This window comes from Lithobates pipiens, unplaced genomic scaffold (genome assembly GCF_037356315.1).
Source record: "Lithobates pipiens isolate NorthernLeopardFrog02 unplaced genomic scaffold, aLitPip1_a1.2 Scaffold_19, whole genome shotgun sequence".
In the NCBI taxonomy this organism is placed as follows: Eukaryota; Metazoa; Chordata; class Amphibia; order Anura; family Ranidae; genus Lithobates; species Lithobates pipiens.
Window position 1 is genome coordinate 141,497,283 of NW_027507764.1, and position 13,675 is coordinate 141,510,957.

At 45.2% G+C, this 13,675-nt stretch overlaps 1 protein-coding gene across 1 annotated transcript in view; it reads right to left on the minus strand.

Annotated features, from left to right (window-relative positions):
• HIBADH (3-hydroxyisobutyrate dehydrogenase) overlaps positions 1–13,675 on the minus strand; it is a 213,622-nt gene that overhangs the window by 37,069 nt on the left and 162,878 nt on the right. Inside the window, exon 6 of the mRNA XM_077491347.1 lies at positions 12,733–12,809. Coding sequence (XP_077347473.1) covers positions 12,733–12,809 — 77 coding nt within the window. The remainder of the gene's footprint in view (positions 1–12,732; positions 12,810–13,675) is intronic.

Genomic DNA, 13,675 nt, shown 5'->3' on the forward strand with positions numbered 1-13,675 from the left:
TAAGGAGCCGGGATAGACCCCTTACTCGGATCTGTGATGAGCCAAGTCTCAGACTCAGTGATCACAGAGTGCGCTGTGCATAACCCCCCGGGTCACGCAGACTGTGTTTGCTTGGGAGGACGTCCAGGGACACCCTCCCGACAATTAAGGCCCACGCTGCAGCCGTCTTTCGGTTATAGCGTGGGCGCCAAGTAGTTAATAAATTGCGGTTTTAAACTATAAAACACCATCTAGTTGTCTTCTCTTATATGCATCGAGGATATACTCTCAGAATGGGTCAGGAACCTGCAAGGTCCACATTACACAGCGCTCAAGGGTGGTTCAACTGCATGTATTGACCAAACATGATTGTGCGGTCACATGCCCTGAGGTGAGGGTAAATACAAAGGGGGGGAACACGAGTGTGTTGGCACTTATTAAGTTTGGAGCACCATCACAAGGATCTACTCTTATTCACTTAATTTGGAACTTTCTAAGGATCATTTACTATGGACATAATATTGTTTACTAGGTCATATGGTTTGTATCATTAGCACTTTATTGTATGTATGTCACATGTTATGATAACCAAATTGATTACAAAAAAGATATATTGATTGGTTTATTTGCACATTAGCACTTTATTTGCATATATGCTATACCTATCTTTGTAACACATATTTTTGCACAATACGCTATGGGATAAGTTTATTATTATTTAGCATGACACCATGATTTAATTGATTTGGATGTATGCTTTGGGTTGTTGTCATGCTGAAAGATGATATTCCTCTTCATGTTCAGCTTTTTTTTTTTTTAAATCGGAAAATAAGTTTATTGGAAAACCGGATAACATTACATACATAGGCATATTCATGTTGTTACAAGTACGGAAGGAGCAGTAATCACTACATATAGCATATAACATGTAACCTACTGTCATATCTACAGGATTAGCTTTTATACCCATGGCGTATGCGTAGGTATATTAGTAATGTTGCCATATGTATCGAAAACCAATGGGTTAGCAGAATTTTTACCTTTCCCTAACAGGGCCAATGTGACCCACAGGGAGTCTCTTCTTCTAGGTCTGCATTTATTCCAAAAGAGCATAAGAACCTCAAGGTACATAAAATAGTCAAACCAAACAAACCACAACGAACAAATAAAAATAAAACATCTACTTCCTCATCATACTCGTTATGCATTTATAATTGTATGCCATGATCCTCCAGGTATAGGTACAGCTATTTCTCATATAAGCGGATTACCCTTTCATAACCAATTCACCGGCCCATCATATCTGCAGAAGCTTATCCATAATCAGTTGAGTTGGAGGCAGTCCAGGTGTATCCAACCAGGGTTGCCACATTGCATAACATTTTTTAAGAACATTTCTATGTTGGTAGGTAAGTTTTTCCTGTATAAGCATATTGTTTACCAATTCCACCCATCCTTTCCCTTTTGGGACTTTCGGAGTTATCCAGAATCTCGCAATGGCTTTGCGTGAAAGATACAGTAAACTTAGAACTGCGGTGTAGCCACTCGGCGAGAGAGAGGAGATCTCCAGTGCGCCCAGCAGACACACCACCGGGTCCTGTGGAATCGGAATTTGATATACATGGGATATAGACGTTAATACATATTGCCAATATCTGAATAGTTTTGGACATTTCCACATCATGTGTAATAAGTCACCCTCATCTCTGTTACATTTTGGGCATAGTGGGGAGTTACGAAACCCCCATTTATGCAACTTGGAAGGAGTTCTGTATGCTCTATGTAGTAAAAATAAGTGTGACAGCCTGTGTGAAGTAGAAACTGAAACTACTGGGGCCGATGTCAGACATAATTCCCACTGTTCTCTGTCTATAGGGCCCAGATCCCGCTCCCACCCCCGTCTGCAGGGCAGTTTAGAAGCATCATGTGTTGAATTAAGTAATCTGGCATATATTCTCCAGATCATGCCCTTCCTGTCTCCCGACAGCAACACATCATTCATCAGGGGATGCGTCTTCCTGTAGTTCTGCAAAGGATTTGAATTCCGCACCTCTAAATAACTGCACGATGAAATGCACACCTGCTGCCTCCCACTGACGAAAAATTTGTAAGTTTACATAATTCCTTATAATATTTATTCCTCCATATAAGGGTGAAGGAATAGGCTCCCCTTACCTTCAGAATAGATCTAACATATTTCCATAGAGTGTGTAAGAGCCTTATTGTAGGGATAGATTGCGCTATATGAGTTAGACCCGCGTCCAGGTGAGACAATTCCGTGAGCGTGGAGTCTTGTGGGACCAGTAGGGATCTAATAGGGTCTTCAACATCCGACTCCCCCCATCCACCCAAGTGTCGAAGTTGGGAAGCTACAAAGTAATATCGAGCACGTGGGACTGCTAGGCCACGCTGGTCTTTCGCCAATTGCAGCGAATGTAAACTAATTCTTGCCACCTTTTTTCCCCAGATTAGTTCTCGAAATTGAGCATCTATTTGCGTGAACCATTTGTGAGGTATCCATATGGGGGAGTTATGAAAGACGTACAGGAGTTGTGGGGCCCACACCATTTTAATCAGGTTTCGCTCTCCCGGTGACCGACAGGGGGAGCTTCACCCATGCAGTACATTTCTCTCTAAATTTGTGAAGTAGAGGAGCCAAATTCAAAGCAAGGTATTGGTTGGGGTCCACCGTCACCTGTATGCCTAGATAACGTAATTCATCCACCGTAAGTATATCCTTGGCACACTCAGGGAGAGGTTGCAGCAGGGGGTCTAAGGGAAGGAGTACAGATTTATTCCAGTTAATACTAAATCCCGACAGCTCTCCGAAATCTGCAATTAAACGCATGCGAGTGGGCGGTGTCCCCAAGATAAATCAGCATAATGTCCGCGTACAGAGAGACTAAGTCTTGTCTAAGGCCCCGGCGAAACCCTGTTATGTCCCGTGAGGCTCTAATATGGATAGCTAGAGGTTCAAGCGCGAGAGCAAACAACAGGGGTGACAAAGGGCACCCCTGTCGAGTGCCTCTAAAGAGATTAAAGGGGTCCGAAACGTCACCGTTGATTTTCATTCTCGCTGTTGAGGCATTGTAGAGTAATTGGACCCATTTTAAAAAAGAAGGGCCCACCCCAAACCTCGACAGCTTCTCCCAGAGGTATGGCCATTCAACACTGTCAAACGCTTTGGCCGCGTCTAATGAAAGAATGGCCCTATTGCCCAGATTATCGACAGGGATTTGTAAATTGAGGAATAACCTGCGTAAATTTGGAGCAGTCGACCTGGTTGGAATGAACCCAGACTGGTCTCTGTGCATCACGGTTTGAATACATTTGGCCAATCTGTTAGCCAAAACTCTGGCCAACAGTTTAACCTCAAATGTAAGCAGTGAGATAGGTCGGTAAGAATCTGGGGACAGGGCATCCTTTCCAGGCTTCAACAGGACCACCACTAGTGCCTTACTCATAGAGGCAGGGAGTGTCCCGGTTTCAAAAGCTCTATTATAAACTTGAAGAAAGATAGGGATCAACTGAGTCATAATGTTTGTAGACCTCCGATGGCAGGCCATCAGCCCCTGGCGCCTTCCCATTCTGTGCATGAGCTAGGGCCTCTAATAATTCCTCCTCCGTCAGCGGGGCATTCAGCAGGGTAGTGTCCTTCCCAGATAGATAGGGTATGGGGTATCTGTCTAAAAAACGACAAATATCCTCCTTAGAAGGGTGTACTTTGGATGTATAAACCTCCTGAAAAAACTGCTTGAACGTTTCCATAATGGCCTGTGTGGAGCAGCAAAGATTCCTCTGATTGTCCCTCACCGCTACTATGTGAGATGCTGGCTGCTGTGATTTGGCTAACAAAGCTAGCATATTGCCTGTATTTTCACCTTCCTCAAAATGAGCTCGTTTTAAGAAGAACCATTTTCTGCTAGTTGTAGGGTTAGGTTTTTAAGTAAAGACTGGGAAGACAACTACTCTCTTTTGGTGTTGTCATTGGGGTCAGCTACATAGAGTGCTTCTGCTCTTCGTGCCTCTGCCAGTACTGAATTTTCCCATTCTTTAGTTTTGGACTTAATGTAGGATATTTCTCTTATAAATTGTCCGTGGAGGCAAGCCTTAGCTACCTCCCAGACAATGGTCAAATCTGTGGATCCTATATTCTGCTGAAAAAAGGAGGCCAGAAGAGACTATTTGGTCTGGGTGCGGCAAGAGGGACAACCAGAATGGGTTTAGTTTCCAGGTGCCCCCCATCCTAACCGCCCCCAAGCCAACGTCCATAGAGAATGGAGAATGGTCAGAGATTCGTCTGGCGTGATATTCCGAGGAGACAGAGGTAACATCAATGCGAGATAAACCCCCCCCACAGAGGCTAATTGACAGGAGAACACCCTAGCATCTGGGTTATGCATCCTCCACGTGTCCGTGAGGCCCAAGTCCTGGAGAAGGCGTGCAAATGGCGTAGTCCGTTGCCTAGTCTGAGACCCAAGCCCCCCACCGACACCCAATTTGTCGTGCTCTACATCAAGATAATTATTGAAATCCCCTACTACCAATAAAGGCACTCCTGGGAAGTGGGACATATAGTCCGCCAAAGAGTTAAGGAGGGTAGCCGAGAATGGAGGAGGGATGTACAGCCCCACAATAATACATTTAGTCCCATAAAGGGAGCATAGCAAAAAAACATAGCGACCCTCTGGGTCAATTTTGATATCCAATGGGGAGAATTGTGTGCCGCTTATAACCAGGAAACTCACCCCGCTCGAGTACACCGAACAGGTAGCATGGTATTGATGGCTAAACTGTCTCCGTGCCAACACTGGGGTAGATGTCGGGGGGAGGCGAGTCTCCTGTAGGCACACCACATCCGCATTCAAGCGATTGATCGTCCATAGCACTGCCAAGCGCTTGGTCGGGTTATTCAGGCCCCGGACATTCTAGGACAATATTCTTGTTGCTATAGACATTGGAGCAGGGTAACATTATCAGCAAAGAGTATTGTTACAAACAAAGCATATACATATGACCCCATAAAATGCGGTCAACCCCTTAGTATGGGATACGGTCAGTTTGGGAAAGCGCCCCTAAAAGGGTGCAGTAAGTCCAGCATCAGGAAAAACAAAAATAGACTTAGAGCAATAACATTTTCAAGGTAAGCGTTGAGGAAGTCAAGGCAAACAATACGGTAGAAGAAAGATGAGGAAATCAAAAATAAAAATAACCACAAACAGTAGGCCAACAGGGCCTTACAGACTTTCCGGAATTCGGATGGAGATCTTGTTCACGCCATCCCGGGGGTAACAGAGGAAGTGCACCGAAGTGTCCCAAACTTCTCAGCAGCAAGAACTGTAGCACATGGTTCCAGACACAAAAACAAAGTCAGACAAATGTCAGGTTACCTCCGCCTTAGCATGATGTAAGTGGGGAGAAAAAGTGCAAAGAGACACATGAGACGGCTTTTAGGATTCCTCAGGGAGGTGCACCACGCCTGGTGTGGGCTGCACGGATAGACTGTTCCTCGCGGTCCAGCCATTGCACTGCCAAAGATGGAGTATCAAAAAACTGCACAGAGCCCAGAGCTTCGACTCATAGTCGAGAGGGATATAACATAGCATACTTAAGATCTAGCTCTCTGAGCCGTCGTTTGACATCTGTAAATTTAGCACGTTTCTTTTGTAGATCAGTGGAGAAATCCAGGAAGAGAGAAATCTTAGTATTTTCCAGCTTCAGGGCGGTATCCTGGAATTGAGAATTACATCCCTGTCTTTATAGTTAAGGAGCTTGAAGAGGAATGGTCTAGGAGGAGCCCCAGGTGGCAGCGGCCTGGCCGGGACCCGGTGCACACGTTCCACTGAAAACATGGGGGAGAACACTTCCTTGCCAAAGGCGTTGGTCAGCCATATTTCAATAAACTCCACTGGGTTTTTCCCTCCATGCGTTCCGGGATGCCTATGGCCCTCACATTATTCCTCCTCATTCTATTCTCCATGTCATCCAAACGGGCGGCATGTTGTGAGAGCAGGTGATTGTTGTAGGCAAGGTCATTCTGCATTGGCGCCATGTCATCCTCACTCTTCCCTCCAGTGCAGATGTCCTTTCTCTGAGCTTCTGCGTATCATGGTGCAGAAAAGTAATCTCAGCCTTAACCCCCTTGATCTCAGTGGTAAGGGCTGCTATGGAAACATTACAGGAATTCACTGCTGTAAAAATGTTCCTAACGTAGGTTCCCCTTTACTGTCAGGGCTGCTCTGGGATAAGGGCCCAACTGAGGCATTTTTTGGCGTACTCACTGTGTCCCATGGTAGTGTGGCGCTATGCGAATCCTCTAGCAGCACTGTGTCATCCGCTTCCGATGTTCCTCCAGGTATTTCCTCAGCATTTCTAGGGAAGAAGGCAGGGTCTAAGGAGAGCGGCCTGGAGAACAGCTTTGCGGCCGCCTCCCTATGGATGTCCTTCGCGGAGCGCTGCGAGGCAGCGCCATTTTGGCCCATGAGGTCCGCCGAGCGGGGTGGATTTTGACGCTTCATGGCGGATGTCTGGGTCCCGGATGGCATTGAGCGGCTCAGTCAGGGTCAGCAAGGCAAGCCGCCACCATTCGGCTGGTCTCAGGGCTGAGTGGAGCGGGCTCCCAGGATAATGTTACGGAGATTCGGCGGAGCTGTCCGAGTATGCGTCCGGCTACATCCGCTGCCTGGCCACGCCCCCCATGTTCAGCTTTCTAGTAGAAGCCTGAAGGTTTTGTGCCAATCTTGACTGGCATTTGGTACCGTTCATAATTCCCTCTACCTTAACTAAGGCCCCTGTTCCATCTGAAAAAAAAACCAGCCCCAAAGCATGATGCTGCCACCACCATGCTTCACTGTGGGTATGGTGTTCTTTTGGTGGTATGAATTGTAGTTTTTTCACCAAACATCTTTTGGAATTATGGCCAGAGTTCAAACTTGGTTTCATCACACCATAAAACATTTTCTCACATGCTTTTGGAAGACTTCAGATGTGTTTTTGCAAAATTTAGTCGGGCTTAGATGTTTTTCATCAGAAGAAAAGGCTTCCGTCTTGCCACTCTACCCCATAGCCCAGACATATGGACTCCTTTAACCCCTTCGCTGCCAGGCCCTGTGCTCCATTTTGTATGCCCAGGTGGCCAGACCATTTTTGCAATTTTTCCTTTGCTTTTTTTTCCCCACTTATAGCTTTCAGAATTTGTGAAAGACCCCCCAAACCATATATTTTCTGAAAGCACATGATCAGTAAAATAAAAAGATGCTACCGATTTTTTATCTAATGCCTTGGTAATTCTTTTGTACCCTTCTGATACCTTTTAACAATGAAGATCCCTCTGATACTTTGGAAGCTCTCTGCAGACCATGGCTTTTGCTTTAGGATGCAACTAAGAAAATGTCAGGAAGGACCTACTAGAACAACTGAACTATATTTGGGGTTTATCAGAGGCACTTTAAATGATGGCAGGTGTGTACGGACTCCTATTTAACATGAGTTTGAATGTAATTGCTTAATTTTGAACACAGCTACATCCCCAGTTATAAGAGGGTGTGCACACTTATGCAACCACATTATTTCAGTTTTTTTATTTTTACCCCCCCCCCCCCCCCCCAAAAAAAAGATTTCAGTTTGTTTTTCAATTGAATTGTACAGTTTATAGGTCACATTAAAAAAAGTAGAAAAAGTTTTGAAATTATTTCTCATCACAGAAAACTGACATTTTAACAGGGTTATGTAGACTTTTTATATCCACTGTACATCCCTAGCCTTTCTAAGCTTACGCACACTAAACCCCCTCCACCAGGATGGTTTACCCACCTTGGTAGAACAGTGGTGGCCTGCTCAAAGCTGAGGTTGTATTTGGATCATCTATGAATGAACCCCTTTTCACTGCTGGCCATATCTGTGCAATAAGCGCTCAGATGTGCACAATGCCATCCTCCTAGCTTCTCTTGTCTAGGGAGATTGGCATGGGACCTGGAAGCTAGTGAGATCACTGGAGTAGTGGTATCTATTAAATTGATTTCCAGTTTCCAGATCCCACAGGTATGGTTAATGTATAGTTACATTGGTACACACTCGACCAATGTAGCTATGTAAAACATGCCATGCCTGGAATGCTTCTTTAATGTGTAGGCTTTTTAACTTAGAAACCATACAGTACATATACAAACAATGTATTTAGTCTTTCCCTGTGGTACACATTATGAAGTTAACTTTCCTTTACACAGAGGATTCTGATATCTGTCCAGGAAAAATAAAACCAATGAAAGAAGTGAATATTGCCACAAGCACCAGTCAATAAGTGCACTATCTAGCTTTATATAACCACACAAAGTGTAGTACTCACATAGGACAATGCTATGCTCCAAACTGGTTTCAAGAATAAAATACAGGCCAGCTCAAAACTGAAGCCATGCTTGCATTATATGCCCCTCCAGATAAAACTTGTTTTAGCTTTAAACATATTGTAAGGCAGGGGCAGGCAACCTTTTGAGCACAAAAAAAGTGTGCCGAAAAAATGTTTTCAAGGAAACTGAGCGTGCCAATTTTATAACAAAAAAAGTCAACTTCACACTCTCAATCACAAAAATATTTTTTTATAAAGTAAATGCTGTAAACTAGTAGTGAGAACTTAACGCGCCTCAGATCAGCCCCAATTCATGCACCTTCACACCTCAGATCACTGCCCCCCCCCCGCTCATTTTTCCCTGCCACTGTAACCCCCTTCTCATCTGACCCAACACTGAACCCCCTTCTCATCCCTCCCACCACTGTACCGTACCCCCTGCACATCTACCCCACCACTGTACCCCCTTGCTCTTCTGTCTCACCACTGTAACCCCCCTTCTCATCTGCCCCATCAACATACCCCCTTTTCTCATCTGCCCCACCAATATCTCCCTGCACATCTGCTCCACCGCCGTATTCCCATGCTCTTCTCACCATTAACCCGCTTTCTCATCTGCCCCACCAATGTACCTCCTGCACATCTGTCTCACCTCTGTACCCACCTGCTCTTCTGCCCCCTCTGTTCCCCCTGCTCTCCTGCCCCACCACTGTAACCCTCTGCTCATCTGTCCCACTAATACACCTCCTTTCACATCTGCCCCACTGCTCTATCCCCCCCCCCCTGCTTTTTTGACCTACCACTGAACTCCCTTCTCATCTGCCCCAACACTAAACCCCCCTGCTCATCTAACCCAACACTGACCCCCCTCTGCTCATCTGGCCCAACACTGAACCTCCCTGCTCATCTGCCCCAACACTGAACCCCCCTGCTCATCTGCCCCAACACTGAACCCCCCTGCTCACCTCCCCCACGGATGAACTACCTTCTCATCTTTTCCACCACTGTACCTCCCTGCTCATCTGCTCTGGGCGCTGTAACTTCATCTCATCTATGATATGCACACTATGCAGAGTGGTGAAAGAAAGCAGAGATGAGACACATCTACCTGTCCTGGCACACTCATCCTGCTGATCCACCTCTCGCATCCAGCCCACATGTGTGTATGTGATGTCACATATAAGCATCTGGAATTTATGTGCAATTATGAGCTCAGGTCAGGGGCATTTTCTGAAAGCAGTAGGCCTGTGTGCAGGATCACAAGTTGGGCCCTCGCAGCTGAGGAAAACTGTGGCACTCTGCGCCACAGGAAAAGTCGGATGTGATTTTCATTGCGCTGAATATTGGCTCTGGCTTAAAGGGACACAGAGAGCATGGGTTCAGTATTAAATGATGCAAATATTCAGGAATAATTTCAAAGTTTCCAGAAGCTCAACTGTAATTCCACAAACTGTCACCTGATTGCAGTTTTCTCAATCACAGTGAAATCCCTTCTTTCTAAAATTGGTAGTGGCAACCAAGCGAGTCATCTTCTTCCAGGTGGTGGGCGGGGCTAGTAGGACTGTGATTGGCTTTAGCAGTGGCAAATGACAGTCCTCCTCCTCTGGGAAACAGAGACCAACCCCCCAGCAGAATTGCACCCAATCTCTTCCCCATCACAAAAGTGGACGATCGCAGCTACAGCAAAGTTAAAACAAAACAATGTTTCCTATCTTTTACAATGTGTGGGGGCACAGTGCCTCCCCCTCAGTGCAGGTGTGGCGTGGGGATCTCTGAAACTGGAATGCATTAGTGTCTCACTGACACTTGCCTGCACTGCTCTGCTGATGGGGAGGGAGTTGAGTTCCAGCAAAATAGGCTGTGTGTTGCCTACCCCTGGTGCAAAGGTTGTTTTTTTTTCTGATAAATGTCCTCCACCAGGGAGATTTCCCTTCCTCCACTCTTATTTAAAAAATGGATAGCAAGGATAAAAATAGACAGCAATAAAACACCTTTGTTAAAATGTCATAAAAACCTTTATTATATAGTAGCTCACATTTTTCGAAATATTTTATCTTTTCACGTGACAACACTGAAGAAATGACACTGCTACAATGTAAAGTAGTGTACAGTAGCTTGTATAAACAGTGTAAATTTGCTGTACCCTAAAAATACCACACAGCCATTAATGTCTAACCTGCTGACAACAAAAGTGAGTACACCCCTAAGTGAAAATGTCCAAATTGGCCCAAAGTGTCAATATTTTGTGTGGTCATTATTATTTTGCAGCACTGCCTTAACCTTCTTGGGCATGGAGTTCACCAAAGCTTCACAGGTTGCCACCAGAGTCCTCTTCCACTCCATGATATCACGGAGCTGGTGAATGTTAGAGACATTGCGCTCCTCCACCTTCCATTTGAGGATGCCCCCACAGATGCTCACTAGGGTTTAGGTTTAGAGACATGCTTGGCCAGTCCATCAGCTTTACCCTCAGCTTCTTTAGCAAGGCAGTGATCGTCTTGGAGGTATGTTTGGGACCGTTATGTTGGAATACTGCCCTGCGGCCCAGTCTCTGAAGGGAGGGGATCGTGCTCTGTTCAGTAGGTCACAGTACATGTTGGCATTAATGGTTCCTTCAATGAACTGTAGCTCCCCAGTGCCGGTAGCACTCATGCAGCCCCAGACCATGACGCTCCCACCACCATGCTTGACTGTAGACAAGACGCACTCGTCTTTGTACTACTCACTTGGTTACCGCTACACGTGCTTGACACCATCTGAACCAAATAAGTTTATCTTGGTTTCATCAGACCACAGGACATGGTTCTAGTAATCCATGTCAGTCTATGTGTCTCAAGCAAACTGTTTGCAGGCCTTCTTGTGCATCATCTTTAGAGGAGTCTTTCTTAAGGGACGACAGCCATGCAGACCAATTTGATGCAGCGTGCAGCATATGGTCTGAGCACTGACAGGCTGACTTCCCCCCCCCCCCCTTCAACCTCTGCAGCAATGCTGGCAGCACTCATACGTCTATTTCCCAAAGTCAACACTGGATATGACACTGAGCACACGCACTCAACTTCTTTTGGTCGACCATGGCGAGGCCTGTTCTGAGTGGAACCTGTCCCGTTAAACTGCTGTATGGTCTTGGCCACCATGTTGCAGCTCAGTTTCAGGGTCTTGGCAATATTCTTATAGGCTACGCCATCTTTATGTCGATTAACAATTCTTGTTTTCAGATCCTCAGAGTTCTTTGCCATGAGGTGCCATGTTGAACTTCCAGTGATCAGTATGAGAGAGAGCAATATCACCAAATTTAACACACCTGCTCCCCCATACACACCTGAGACCTTGTAACACTCATGAGTCACATGACATTGGGAGGGACAATGGCTAATTGGGCCTGGGTCAAGCGATAGTACCCTACCATGTTATTGTAATTCTAAAAGTTATCTTAAAGCGGGAGTCCACCGGGGCTCCACGTTTTTTATTTTATTTTAAAGCCAGCAGCTACAAATACTGCAGCTGCTGACTTTTAAAATAGTGACACTTACCTGTCCAGCGCGCCCGCGATGTCGGCACCCGAAGCCGATCTCTAGATCGTCTGTCGGGTGCTGCCGCCGCCATCTTGTGTATGGGAATCAGGAAATGGAGCCTTTCGGCTTCATTTCCCGGTTCCCTACTGCGCGAGTCGCGCTGTGCAATAAGGACGGTCCCCGCTGCCTCTGGGATCTGTGTGGTTCCCAGCAGGCAGCGGGGCACTTGCGGAAAGGGGCGGGCACTTGCGGAAAGGGGCGTAATCTATGCCCCTTTCCGCAGAGAGCTATCCCGGAAGTGGGTGCAGATACCTGTACTGTACAGGTATCTGCACCCCCCTCCCCCCTGAAAGGTGCCAATTGTGGCGCCGGAGGGGGGGAGGGTTCCGATGAGCGGAAGGTCCACTTTAGGGTGGACCTCCGCTTTAAGCTAATCTGACAAAGTTCTAGTTAATGATATTTCTTGTAGGAGGACAATGCTCTGCCCCAGTGTCCCAGTTGTGCTCCTGCATGGTCACGGTCACATGCTCTTCCAGTGAGAACTAAAAATCCTGCATTTTTTTTCACTCCAAGAGATTCTGAATGAACTCCATGCTATATATTTTTATAGGTTTCAAGCAAAACAGGAATTCTTTGCATATATTGCAGTATGTTCAAGCTGGCTAACTGCATCAAAGTAATAACACTCCGGACTTCCTAAGGTCTGAAGGACAGTTAACGGCCCTGTGTTTAAAACGTTTGAAAACTACTTTAAAGAAACCTAAAATGCTAAAACATCAGAAAAGGATATGAAAGCATCAGACAAATTTATTTGAAATTGCAAACGTACACAACTCTGTGCCTTTGCATAGTTTTACAGATACCTAAAAACACTCAAATTCATATAGAGCCTACCTTATACCAAGGTTCATGGTCTCTGCCGTGCCAATCATGGCAATAGCCAACAACATATTATTGCAAATTTTTGCTGCCTGCAAAAAAGAAAATACTTATAAGAAACTGAAAACAAGTTAAGTGGTTATTTATTTGCCTTTCTTAAAATATAAGCAAACCTTCCTGGATATTGGTGTACTCACTTTCAACAATTATAGTGCATTAACCAAAGTAAGTTTTTCATTTCTCATTGATCAGCCAAAGTCACAGATGTCTAGTTTAAAAACAAGACAATGGTCTGGGCTGGATAATGTCAACATTTACATGCTGACAGCATGAATACAAGCTGATTGACTACCAGCTAGAGCTGCTTTTGAGGTGTCCACAGAGGATGGGGCGTTGATTGAGACAGGAGGGGGAGATTTGTAGTTGACCGCCAAAAAAAAAAAAAAAAAAAAAAAAAAAAAAAAAAAAAAGAATTCAGTTCCAAGACTTAAACTTCTAAAGTCTCACCATTACAGAACTGGTATACAGTGTAGATATTCTACGCCATTATAAAAACCTTTCTGGTTAATCTAGAAAAAGCCCAATGATCAAATTTAAGGCGGACTGCCCAATCTTCTCTACTATATAAAAGTGCCAGTATTACTGGCAGCAGTTTCTATATCCAAATAAAACACTTTATTTTGCCTTCCTTGTTTGTTCATTGCCACACAAACACTTCTTCACCTGCTAAACTATCACTCTGCCATTTTGACTAGTAGGTATCATTGATGGCTGGTTTCTTCACATTTTTGCTGCCAACACAACAATGCTGCTAGAGCCAAATTTTGTGCATGTACTGTACGAGATCATACACTGTTACTTAATGTGACATTACATATCATCAGTTTACAGACAAGATCTCTGTGAAGACGCTATTAACATAGGATTCACAGGTGGTAACTGAGACCTACATTACCAG